The sequence below is a fragment of the Chamaea fasciata genome, unplaced genomic scaffold (assembly GCF_029207755.1).
Source record: "Chamaea fasciata isolate MVZ Bird 193981 ecotype frontalis unplaced genomic scaffold, bChaFas1.0.hap1 SCAF_1, whole genome shotgun sequence".
Lineage (NCBI taxonomy): Eukaryota > Metazoa > Chordata > Aves > Passeriformes > Sylviidae > Chamaea > Chamaea fasciata.
In genome coordinates, this window is record NW_027094086.1 from 103,655,661 (window position 1) to 103,667,780 (window position 12,120).

At 39.8% G+C, this 12,120-nt stretch overlaps 1 protein-coding gene across 8 annotated transcripts in view; it reads right to left on the reverse strand.

Annotated features, from left to right (window-relative positions):
- EZH2 (enhancer of zeste 2 polycomb repressive complex 2 subunit) overlaps positions 1-12,120 on the reverse strand; it is a 50,305-nt gene that overhangs the window by 2,654 nt on the left and 35,531 nt on the right. For all 8 annotated transcript variants that reach the window (XM_066191488.1, XM_066191462.1, XM_066191471.1 and 5 more), the window contains 8 exons: positions 11,153-11,244; positions 9,972-10,212; positions 9,389-9,558; positions 8,915-9,009; positions 3,141-3,181; positions 1,883-2,008; positions 1,332-1,510; positions 371-466 (listed from right to left, as the gene is read on the reverse strand). In XM_066191488.1, coding sequence (XP_066047585.1) covers positions 371-466; positions 1,332-1,510; positions 1,883-2,008; positions 3,141-3,181; positions 8,915-9,009; positions 9,389-9,558; positions 9,972-10,212; positions 11,153-11,244 — 1,040 coding nt within the window. The remainder of the gene's footprint in view (positions 1-370; positions 467-1,331; positions 1,511-1,882; positions 2,009-3,140; positions 3,182-8,914; positions 9,010-9,388; positions 9,559-9,971; positions 10,213-11,152; positions 11,245-12,120) is intronic.

Sequence of the window (12,120 nt, forward strand, 5' to 3'; positions counted from 1 at the left end):
CTGCATACCTAACTCTGGGTTTTACTGCTACAGAATATTATAGCTTAGCGAAAGCTCCTATTTTCAGTACTATACTAAATGATTTGCCACCAAATTCCATGCATGTCTGAACTGAAATTCCATCTAAAAGAAAAAGCACTTTCCAGCCTCTCCTTCTCACAAGAATCTGTTTGAAAATTTTTGTGACATTTCAATTGTGTAGCTCCTGGAGTTTGAGCCTGTGACAGCAGTTACAGCCTGTGACACTTGGTCAGCCACATGGCTCTGTCTGAACGTGACACCAGGTTACAGACAGTGGTATCCCATGGTCAGGCCCTGTCAATGCATAATTTCACCAGTTCAGCTCATATCCAGTGCTCTCCATCCTTACCTCACCACAGTATTCAGAGATGAATTCATTCTTCTGTACAGGATCTTTGATAAAAATTCCCCAGCCTGCCACATCTGAAGGTGCCAATAGTAAGTGCTGTAGAACAAAAAACCCAAAAAGTTTCAATATGCCTCAAATAGATTTGAGTTCAGGTTTTTTTCCCCATGTTGTTTTGTATCACTTAGTGAAATGTATATGCTGAGACTCCAGGAGAGCAGACAAATCCAGAGTCTTCTAATGATCACACACACACTAAAATTACAGCTTGTGGATCAGAAGATGTATGTAAAAAAAATGACCAAATACTTGAAAACTACTAAAAATTTTAGTTTAACTACCCCAAGACACCTTGAAATGAGAGGGTTACATAAAAATTCATTTACTAAAGACTTCAACCTCAAAAAGTCTGCAGACACTGCTGATTAGCTCAGTAATCAACTATTTTGTGAGAAGATATTCCAGAGTAGAAATAAACTTTGGCTTATTGATTCATTGATTTATTTATTTGCTAGAACAGAACGGGCTTTCAGTAAAAGAAAAGTAAAGACTTAGTAGATTCTATAGAAGTTTATGCCTTAGAATCAACAACTGAAGAAACAGCTTCTAGACTCTGGGATAAACTTCTTTATGCTGATCTGGGGAAAGACTGCTGAGGTATCACTTTAAAACAGCAGCCTATTTGCAATTAAGAAGCAAAGCCTGAATGGGGAAAAGGAGATATCCTGCTGCAGTGCTGCACAGAAAACACTAATTGGTACATGACAAAATGTAGATAGAGATTAACAGCAGGACATGAGCAAGCTAGTAAGTGACAGCTCCCTTCCTTGCTGTTTGGTTTGGGTTTTTTTGTTTTCCCATTTGACAGCACGAAGGCAAAGAAATTCCATTCTCTGACTTGAAAATACAAGAACACCTCAAAACCCAGGCAACAGACATGCAAGTTGTATAACTCTGGACATACTTTTTTGGATCCTCTCTGAATGCTGCAGTTCTTGCAAGAAACATTTTTGCTGTCCCAGTGGTCAGCTGCTCCACAAGTCAGGCAGAGGTCAGGATCACACTCACGGACAGCCAGGTAACAGGGGCACTGCTTGGTGTTGCATTGTGCTTTACAACGACACCCAGGAAAACGATTTTGGCCTGCAAAGGAATGTGTGGGAAAGAAAAAGAGCAAGTATGAAAAAATACAGCATAAAATTAAGACTGTGCAGGTTATAGCATATCACAATATTGGTAACACAGCCATTGATATCTGCATAGGACATTCAGAAGTGCTGCAAATTTTTCCTTCCCTGATTTTAATTACTCTTCCTCAATTTTAAGTCTGAAGACTGCTTCTGACTTCATGCAATGGCCAATTACAGGGGCCAATTAAACTGAATGAGCTCGCACTGTTTGACACAATTTGCTGCTCCTGTAACTGTCTGCAGTACAGACAGAGTGGTAGTACACAGCTCAATGGTGGGACAGTGAAACAAAAGTTTATAGACAACTTTTAAATGTTTTACTTACATTCTGAGCTGCACTGACAAAACTTCTCACAGAAGTTTTGAGCAATTACACATGGGCATGAACTATCACAAGGCTGACGTGGGTGATCACATGGCTGATAGTTGTAAACGTGATTCGATGACCCATCTGAATAAAAATAGCAACATTTTGTGAAGTTGAAAGTTGCAAACAGACCACATACAGTTCCCCCTCACTCCAAGGCAGAAATTCCCTTTTACTCATTTAACTAAGCAAGCCCAAACATGAACAAAAACCCAAACCTACAACGAATGGGGTTAAAAACCCAAAAGACACAAAACCAGAACTGTAACATTAGTGAGGTGTTTTACACCATTACCTGCCTTCCTAGTGCACCTCACTCTGCCATTGCTCAGCTGCTTTGAGTATTCAGGGCTGAAAGTTGCTTATGTGGAAAATCATGGTATAATTTCCTGTCTGAACATGTTTTGGAATAGCACTGATATTATTCAGCAAAGTAAATTTGCTTAAATACTCAAAGCAATTTTTAATGTGGAACAAGTCAACTTTCAAACAGGGAACACTGGCCATGTAATTCCTTTATTTTTATTTTTATTATTATACCATTGTGGTTTCCCACGTCAATTTTCCAGTACAGACAATGCTGAAATCTTCTAGGCAAGAAAGAAACTACCTGGGACAAGTCTAGAGCTTTACCCACAGAGCAGCTAGGAGAATTTGGTGCTATATAAATTATATTTGCCATTAATACTCCTGAGCTTGTTTTGGGTTTGTATGAATTTGCAAATTTGTAAAAATGTTCAAGTTAGCAATCAGCAACAAAAAAGGAGAGAGGCAAACTGATCAATTATTTATGTTGCTACAAGTCCCAACGGCTCTCAACAACTTTTCAGAGAACTATTTCTAAATTAAGCTGGCTTACAAAAAAAAAGGCACTTTTTACTGCAGCTCCTATTCTTAATACCACTTTTACCTGTGCTTCAACGAGGCCATACTGGAAAGACTGTAAACTCAGCCTCCTTTCCTTTTTGTGGTATTATACAGAGCTCTTCCAGCTATGTAAACCAAAGAGTACCTTTTGTCCCTACAATACGTGTAGCGAGAGTCAATGTTTTGTAATTTTCATTCCCCTAGAATTTCTAGTTTCCCACAGAACTTATATAATGGCCTAACATTAAAAAAACAAACAACCAGGCCCCCCCACAAACAACCAAAACCAAAAAAAGCAATAGTAGAATCTTAAAAGTTCAGGACATAAATTGAATGGAAAGATGCTAACCCTTTTTCAGCTGTATCTTTCTGCAATGAGCAGCCCACAACCTGCAAAAACACAAAACAAACAAGAAGGTTGACAGGAACTCCTCCTGCAGTGGGCTGGGAAAGGCAGCTGCATCTTGCACCCACACTTGACTTAAGACGGGAAAGTTTCTGGAGACATGAACAGCTGCTAACTGCACACAAGTCAACGGGGCTGCAGCACAACCACCCTGTCCCAGTCTCTTGGGCTTGACAAGACCAGAACTCTGCAGGCTGCTTCCCCCCGCTCCCCACACCATTCCTCTAGTCCCAAGATTGTACAGGTGAGCAGTCCCCACCCAGCCCAGCCTAGAGATGCCTAAATTCAGATGGCCTTGCAGGAAGCCCTGCCGAGAGCAGGCTGCTGGAGCTGCTGCCGGCAGGCAGGAGCAGCAGCAAAGGAAGGATACGAAGTTGCAGACCTGGAGGGTCATGCCACAATAGGGGGGTTGAAATGGGGCAGCCTTTTGCTTCTCAGGACTTGGCCCCAGCACCACTCTGGCTGTCACCTACAGATCACAGCCAGGTCCTACTCTTCACCTCAGGAGCTCCAAGTACTTGATAGGAGACAGTGTCTGCCTGGCACGGCCACACTGATGGGACCTCAGTATTCCTTCTGGCTGGACACTTTTCCCCGGTTGTCCTGGCTGGTGGTGCTGCACTGAGCCTTTCCCCTTCTGCTTCTAAGTCTACATTCCTTTCTCTTTTGTCTTTTACAGTTCTCCTTCTGTGTCACCTCTCTCAGGTAGCTCAGCCAAGCATACCCCTTGCCAGAAGTGGTATTTCTGTTGCGTGGTAGATTTTATTGTTTGCATTTGCTGTGCTTTTTTTTTTTTTTTTTTTTTTTTTAAGATTAACATGATTTTGGTTAGCATATAACAACTCACTATACTTGAAAATTCTTGCAAGTTACATTTACCCCTTTATTTTGTATCCATTTCAGATTGCAAGCTCTTTGGCCAGGGAATGTCAGTCATTCCATAAATACAGATACAATCAAGCAAAAACATCTGTCTGGACCTTTAGTACCAAAAAGCAAAACCAGACTTAATTTCAGTTGTTTTATTTTTTTCTTCAATTCTGTGCATTTTAGTTACCTCTTGTATTTCAGTGAACACATATTTTAAAAAATAGATTAAGGATTTTCAAAGTTTTTGCTTCTTGGACTTCCTTACTATATCATGTAACAACATCAAGACAATATGGGAGAAGCCTCATTCCTTGGCCAAATAAAACATTGCCAGCTGCATCAAGCAACCTCACTTTCTCTGCAGATTTACTGAGCTGCCCAAAACACACATGCACAAAGGTACTAAAAGATCCCCAGCACAGAGCACCTACAAAAGCTATTCTGCCTTCCAGTGAATGCAACACTCCTTAGAAGTTTGCACACTGAAAAAATATCTCCCACTGTAACTACTTAATTGAACTTTTTAGCTGCTGCTTCTTTCATAAAAGGATAGCAGCTTTTACTTCAACCAAATGGTGTGCAGCGCCCTCCAAAAGCTTCAGGTAAATAAGATTCTCTATGAAATTGCCCTTCTAAAGCATTACTATGAGATTTAACTTAACAACCAGCTTTCTTAAAAGCACTGAAGGACCCCATAGGAATTAGAAACCCACAAAGGCAGATTTGTCCAAGTAATTAAGGCTGAGAGGAAGGAAGAAGCCCAGCAACACAGAGTACTGTAATAAATAGATGAAATTCCTATTAAGAGTGATTCACTCTAGAAGAAAATGCTACCAACATATATTTATGAATTATGAGACATTGGCTCTGGAAGAAGACACTTCCCATATACCTGAAAGGAGTATAATTTTGACTTAAATTACTCTAATGTACACCAAACTACTTTCTTTCTTTCTTGTCTACCTGGTATTTGGAAGATGAAACATACCATATTTTTGAACAAATCTTTCACAGAAACTGTCTGTCACCCCAAGATAATACGAACTGTCTAGCACAGCAAATCCTTAAAAGCATTCTGTGGCCAGACTTCTTAAAATACTCTTTCATTAGCAATTAGCAGCTCTACTTTTTCTCCTAAGGTAAGCCCTATCCTAATACTTTAAATGTACACAAATGTGCACACACATCAACAAACCATTAATAGTAACAAGTCAAAGCAGAAAGAACACTACAGGTGGCAGTCACAATGGGAAGGGCATCCATCTGCTCTGCCCCTCTTCTGGAGAGATTGGTGTCACAGGAGGGAGATCAGGGCTGGAGACAGTGGCAGTGACAGGAACTGTGGGGAATGGCACAAGACAACAGGAAGCAGGCTGCCAACTCTGACCAACTCGACAGGAGTTTTGACTGGCACAATCCAATACATTCACTGCCTTGTAGCTTCCAAAAACTGCCACAAAGCACTGCAAGTTCCCCTGGTTAGTGCACAAAGCTAAAGCCTGAGCAAGCACCATACTAAAAGCAGAGTCATTTTTGTATCTGCCCTATATAAATCTGCCATCTCAAACAGAAACTGAAGGCAAGACCTGGTCCCATGCAGCAGGAAGCAAAAGCAAGGAAAAGACAAAGTTGAGAAAGCACTCACAACTTGAAGCTTCATTGCTTCATTAAAAAAAGCCAACTGCAAACTCTATGGCAGGTTTCCAAGCAAGCCAGTGGATTTGTACATCTTGTTGCTGACATCTGCAGGAGAGCCAGCTTAGAAAACAAGTGTTTCCAAAAGTATCATGACAGAAGCTGCCAAAGATACTGCTCTTCTCTCCTCACAACCTACTAGACTTTGCCAGTGGTTTTAGGCATCAGCAGTGTCAGCCAACCCAGCACTAAAAACACTTCGGAAGAACCTGCTCCAGCATTTCTTGCTTTGCACAGGGATACTCTGCTATCAGAAAGAGCACTAAAAATTCAAAATACATGCCAATTATGTCAAATATGTAGTTGAGTCTTTGCAGTCTTTGATTTTCTGGCATTACTCAAAGATTCTGTCTCTCTTATCCACAGCCTCCCCTCCCCACCACTCCAAGACTCAGCCTTCCAACCAGGTAGCATATAAGAATATCTGCACCAATGCCTCAGGTGCACCTTTTGCCTGATAACAGTGAGACTTTAAATCCCAACAAAAAGTCATCCTGAACTCTTGGCAAAACTACATAAGCTATTCAAACACATGCAATGAGCACCAGTCCAGCAGAAGGCAAGTACAGGGGAAAGAAAATGAGAACATGGGGGGAAAATACTTTCAAATAAAATCACAAACTGGCCTCTGAATAGGGGGTGAGGGAGAAGAGGAAAACCAAAACAATAAAGAAGTAGCTTTATATGGCCTTAAAATCAGTACTGAAATAGAGGAAGGAGTGCTGATTAGTTAAAGCAAATTCAACTCAGCTCCCAGCAATGGAAGAAAACGTACACATGGAAGAATGAACAGTACTGAAGTGCACTCTCCCTCCAGCAAACACCCATGCTTTTCAGAATTCTTTCTTCAATCAGGTTTTTTTACTACGCAAAGTACTCACTTCTCATCAAGACAGGGTTTTCTCAAAATAACAGGTCAATCTGATACATAGCCCAGGCTCTGACACTTACTGGATCTCCAAAAAGAAACTATATTTGAAGTCCACTTCTCCCACTGATCAGCCATATTACACCTATCTTAACAAAAATGACACAGGTAGGAGGGAGACAAGACATTCCATTGTCCAAGAGGGGTGGAGTCTTGCCAGCTAGTTGCTCAGTATGCCCAAATGGGCACCAAGATGACATGGGAAATAGGCAAAATCTTGTAAGAGAAGACTTCATCTGCTCTCAAATCAGTTACAAGAGGCCAGCAAAAGCAGCCTTTTGCTGCTGCTTCTCTCTCTGGTGACACTGTTTTAGCTCAAAGCCACACGCACACGTGAAAAACCTGCAGGCAGGTAAGAGCCCTGCAATGGAAAAGGGCAAAAGGAAAGGAAGGGCCTTCCTGGCTCTAGGACTGGATTTACTCCAAAAGTGAGTAAACTCAACTAAAAGAAAGGGAAGAAACAGAGAAAGATTCCCAGATGTTTGTCCCAATTGCTGGCTGTGGGAGATCTTCAGAGTGCTCAGGTTACAGCAGGATGTAGACAGCCGAAACTGCCCTCCTTTTTAAAAAGGCTACTGCCATAGAAGAATGGAGACAGCTCGACTGCCACCTATTCTGGGACATGAAATTTGTGAAATTATCTCCTTCCTTCAATGAGAGTTTAAAGAATTAAAGGGCATTTCAAAACTAAATTGCTATCCTTAAAGTTTTTATATTGGCAACTAATAAAAAAGAAAATAAAGTCAAGAAACCCCATGCAATTGAGTGTGCTTTCATTTACTTGGGAAAAAAAAAAAAACAAACTCCTAAACTAAAAAAAGTCTTGAGAACTCCTCCAAAACAATGTTAGCCTGGTAATCATACAATCCATTTCAGCTGAAAAAATAAGTTTGAGCCTTTTAGCTGCTCTTTTTGAATAGATGTAGTGGCACCATTTTTACAGCAACTTGTGTGAATCTGACAGCAAGCTAATTCTCAGCTGCATATTCCAAACTTGCACCATGGCTAATAACCTAAATTTAAACAGCCAAGCCCACCAAATGCCCAAACACTTGAAAACTGTGCCAAGAGCATTAAAATCAATAGCTTTTGCTGAGAACAAAATCTCTTCCAGATGCTCACTCAGTCTTTTCCCAGCTCACATTGCCTGCCTCTATGCTACAAAACAGAAATATTCTACTCCACGTCAACAGGATCTTTGAACCAGTTCAGGAATTTCACTAGGCCTGGAAATAATAAATAGACAAGCTAAGACAGAAGCAAGAAGTATTATGGGAGAAGAACTGGAAGGAGAAATTCGAGGGAAATTAAAGAAAGTTAAAGGGAGAAATAGGAAATTATATGGAAAAAAAAGTGTACTTATTGCTTGCTACAGAAACGTTTTTTCAAATTTTCAGTCAGCTTTTATCTCCTATGTTCTTATCCCTCAGAATTTAAAAAAAAAAAAAAAAAAAAAAAAAAAAAAAAAAAAAAAAAAAAAAAAAAAAAGAGCAAAGCTGCATTTTCCAAACCTTGGAATTCTCAAAGAAAAAAGCATTTCAATGACAGACAGTAGCCACCAAGCTTTGCAATTTCAATAGAAATTGTGTCAAATTATCTTTGTGGCTCCAGAAAAGCATAATTCTGTTCTTCATTGCAGCTTCACTTCAAATAATAAACTTGTTAACCTCATTCTTTAGTTGGTGTACTAGGTGCTAATGGAACTGGGGTACTACAAAGGAATAGTCTCTCCTAAAGAAAAACAAGGCAAGCCTACTAGCCTGCTACCTGAAGCTTACTAGAATACACTTCATCATAAAAAAAAATCCGTAACTTTATTTTAAAATGCCATCTAATCATTACTGAGTCCTATTGAAACGCTTCTAAATTTAATGTTTATCGCTGTAAAAAATAATTATACCACACTACCTTGAACGTTGCACCAAGCTGCATAGGGGATTTCTAATCTAAACAGAGTTTTGACTACTTGTATCAATGCACCTACAAGAACCTGCCTGTTAAAGAGCTCAAAAAGAAACGAAAGGGAAAGAGAAGAGGAAGGCATGCTTGCCAAAGCAGTAAGACTTTTGTCTGAAACTAAAACACCATTTTGTTTTATTGCTGCAACTTTTGGTTTTGGAAGCAAAAGAAGAGCTGCACAACTTTTCCTCCAAAACACTTTCTGTTCTGATCCCCTGTATCTCCACTTTATTGTTATGCTAAGGGTATTTAGTAACAGATTTACCTGTGTTTCCTTTTCTTCTTTCTGGGAGGAGTATCAACATCTTCAGCAGGGACTGGTGCAATAATACTAGATTCCTTTACTCTAAACTCATACACCTAACAAGAGATACCATAACACATCCACGATAAATCTCTCACTAGTACAAAGTTGCTCATATTCTAAGTTAGTATGATTTCCTCCAACCAACAACTTACAGATTATATCCAGTCATAGTCTCTTTTCAATACATTTAAAGTTGATTATTTTTGTCATTTAAGAAGTGATACTCTAATTTAAACCTCCTGTAAATTTAATTTAAAAACAATTTTAAAACTAACTTTTATGTATTTGTGGTATGAATTCTGGACCATAGCATTCTTGGGAAAACCAAGAAAATTAATTACTTTTCCCTTTTAGTAATCAATACTAGTATTTGTATACTTTAGCTTTAAAAGTTAATCACTATGACTCTTAGCAAGTAGTTTCCCTTCTTACCTGTCTGCACGTTTTGGTCCCAATCAGTCTGGCAATTGCACAGAAGTTGTCATAGTAGGTGCCAATAAGAACTCTAAACATTGAAGCTTCTGCACCACTCCATTCCACGTTCTCTGGAGGCTCAATATTTGGCTTCATCTTTATTGGTGTTTGACACCTAGAATTTGCTTCTGTAATAAATAATAGAGAGTAAGGCTACGTTTCAAAATTTACATTGCCCTTCACAATGTTAAATCATTAACTGCAGTTAAAAAATATCCCAGGTTTTCTGCTGTTTCCTAAGTGCCAGACAAAATAAGCACTTTTCACACGCCTCTTACAGAAGCTACTGTACAGTAGCTACTCAAATTACATGACCTACACATAAATAGAGACATTCTCTTAGAGTTTGATTAAACTCTCATTATTCTGTCGTTTCACTCAGTTCTATACATTCCAAACACACGTTTTCTAGGATTGCACAGCTTGACTCGCGTTGGCTTTTTGTTGTTTTTCGTTGCGTTGGGTTTTTTGCAGTTTTGATTTTCTTTCATCCTCTCAAGCGCTGCAGCTCATTGAGCGAAGCAGCACCGACCAGCCTTACCAGAGGAACTGGACGTTTCATCTTTCTTCTCCTCCTCCTCTTTGTCGTTGTTCTCCCCGCCGGTCTCAGTGCCAGCCTCTCGGTCGCTGTCCGTGTCCTTGGACTCCAGGACGTTGATGGTGGGCGTGCTGGGCCTGCTGGTGTTGTTGGGGAGCCGGCCCCTCCGGCGCCCGCCGGGCCGCTTCGGCGGCGTCTTGATGCGCTCCGCCGTTAGCGCGGCCGCGAACTCCTTGGCGCCTTCCTGAACACAAAACATCCCAATTTACAGCAAAGCAATCGAGAAGTGTCCTCACTCACTCAGGGCTGATGGGAGAACACCTTCTACTTGCACACTGAGTAGCTTCCCATCATTCTACAAAATAATTACGTGCCCCAAAATTCCAGTTAAAGGCACTCCAACTATGAACACAAGTACTTTTGATGCTACCATGAAAAAAATCTACACTTACAAAGTACTCATGTCAGTATTTCGGTTCACCTTTTACTTTGGCTGCCAAGTGAAAAATAATTCAGTTGAAAATTTCTATTTTCCTAGATGACAAAAAAATATTAAAATTTCCCACAGAAAGCACCCATAAAAATACAAGAACTCTTCTTGCACATGGCACTTAAATAATAAATGGCATGCATTTTTTAAAATGCTACCACTGGTAACTTGTTTTCTAGTGATACGACATAGTGTAGCAAGTTTTCAGATGGGAAAGTTGCCTAGTTTCTCATACTAAAAAATTTAGGAGAATTATGAGAGAGATTTGAAATTATATTACTAAAGACTTCACTTTATTAGCTTCCATCCTATTGCTTCTTAAGATCACAAGTCCTGGACGGAATCAGCCTTTGGCAAACTAAAAAAACCTTTTTAAGTTTTAGTTGTGATATAATTTACAAAAGAGTGAAGTCTGCAGTTCCGTGACTAGACTGGCCAGAATAGCAGCAACACCACTATTAGGGGATAGTAATATTTCTTCCATACAAATATCTCAGGTTACATCTACAAGTATTCCTACTTAAGGTGACTGGAAGTTAAATTTTCTCTCTTGCAGCATCTGAAGGTAACATACTTGACTGCAAATGACCCACATCCAGATGCACTATCCTAGATCCAGCCTGTCCTTAGATTAAGGACTATACTACAGCCAGCACTAGCACTCAATGAATTGTGACATATAAAATTATCTTACCAAATGTTGATAACAGTGAGGTCCACAAGGCTTATTATCTAATGCTGTTTCTGTATTCTTTCGTTTGTAAGTATTGGGAGTTGCATGGAATGCTGTTGAATCAAAACATCACATTTTTAAGTTTTCATATGAAAATACATTAAATATGTAACCTCAAACTGTATCCAAAACATAAGGTTACCAAGACTTTACTAAAACCAGAATAAAAATACAAACAAATGGAAAATAAAATAAAATAAACCCCATATAGTGACATAGAACTTACCATTTAAATACACAGAGACAGCACATAGGTCAGTTTCACCTATCATGGAATGGTTCGGGTTGGAAAGGACCTTAAAAACCATCCAACCCCTCTCTGCCATGGGCAGGGACACCTTCCTCAGGACCAGGCTGATTAAACCTCAGCTAGCCTGGCCTTGAACACTGTCAGGGATGAGGCAGCCACAGCTTCTCTGGGCAAGCAGTTCCAGTGTCTCACTTCTCTCATAGTGAAGAATGTCTTCCTTACATCAAATGCAAACCTATCCTCTTCCAGTTGAAAGCCATTATATGCCTATTTACATCAGCAAAGACAACCATCACATTTGTTTAATGTATCAAGGAAGATTTGGTGTATCACCCTTTCCAACAAAAGAACAGACTTTGTTGTCGTGTTAAACAGAATTATTCAGGGCTTCTCCTATTAATGATCATCTGTTCAATGTTTAAGATTCAGTTGTTAAATTTCTATCTTGTCAAAAAATCTGACCCCATTCACGCTTTGGAAAGGTAATAGTACCCACTTTACATTTCATCAGTGAGAAGGACACATAAGCATTTTTGCTCTATTAGTTTATCAGCACTCCAGCTAAGCTGACAGGATATAAGAATTCAGTTCCTGTATCCCAGCTGCAGGGTAAAAATAAGTTAGCATTGCACAGTCACTCTGGATAAGTGAGCCAAGTCTGCACCTTGCAGAGAAGTGT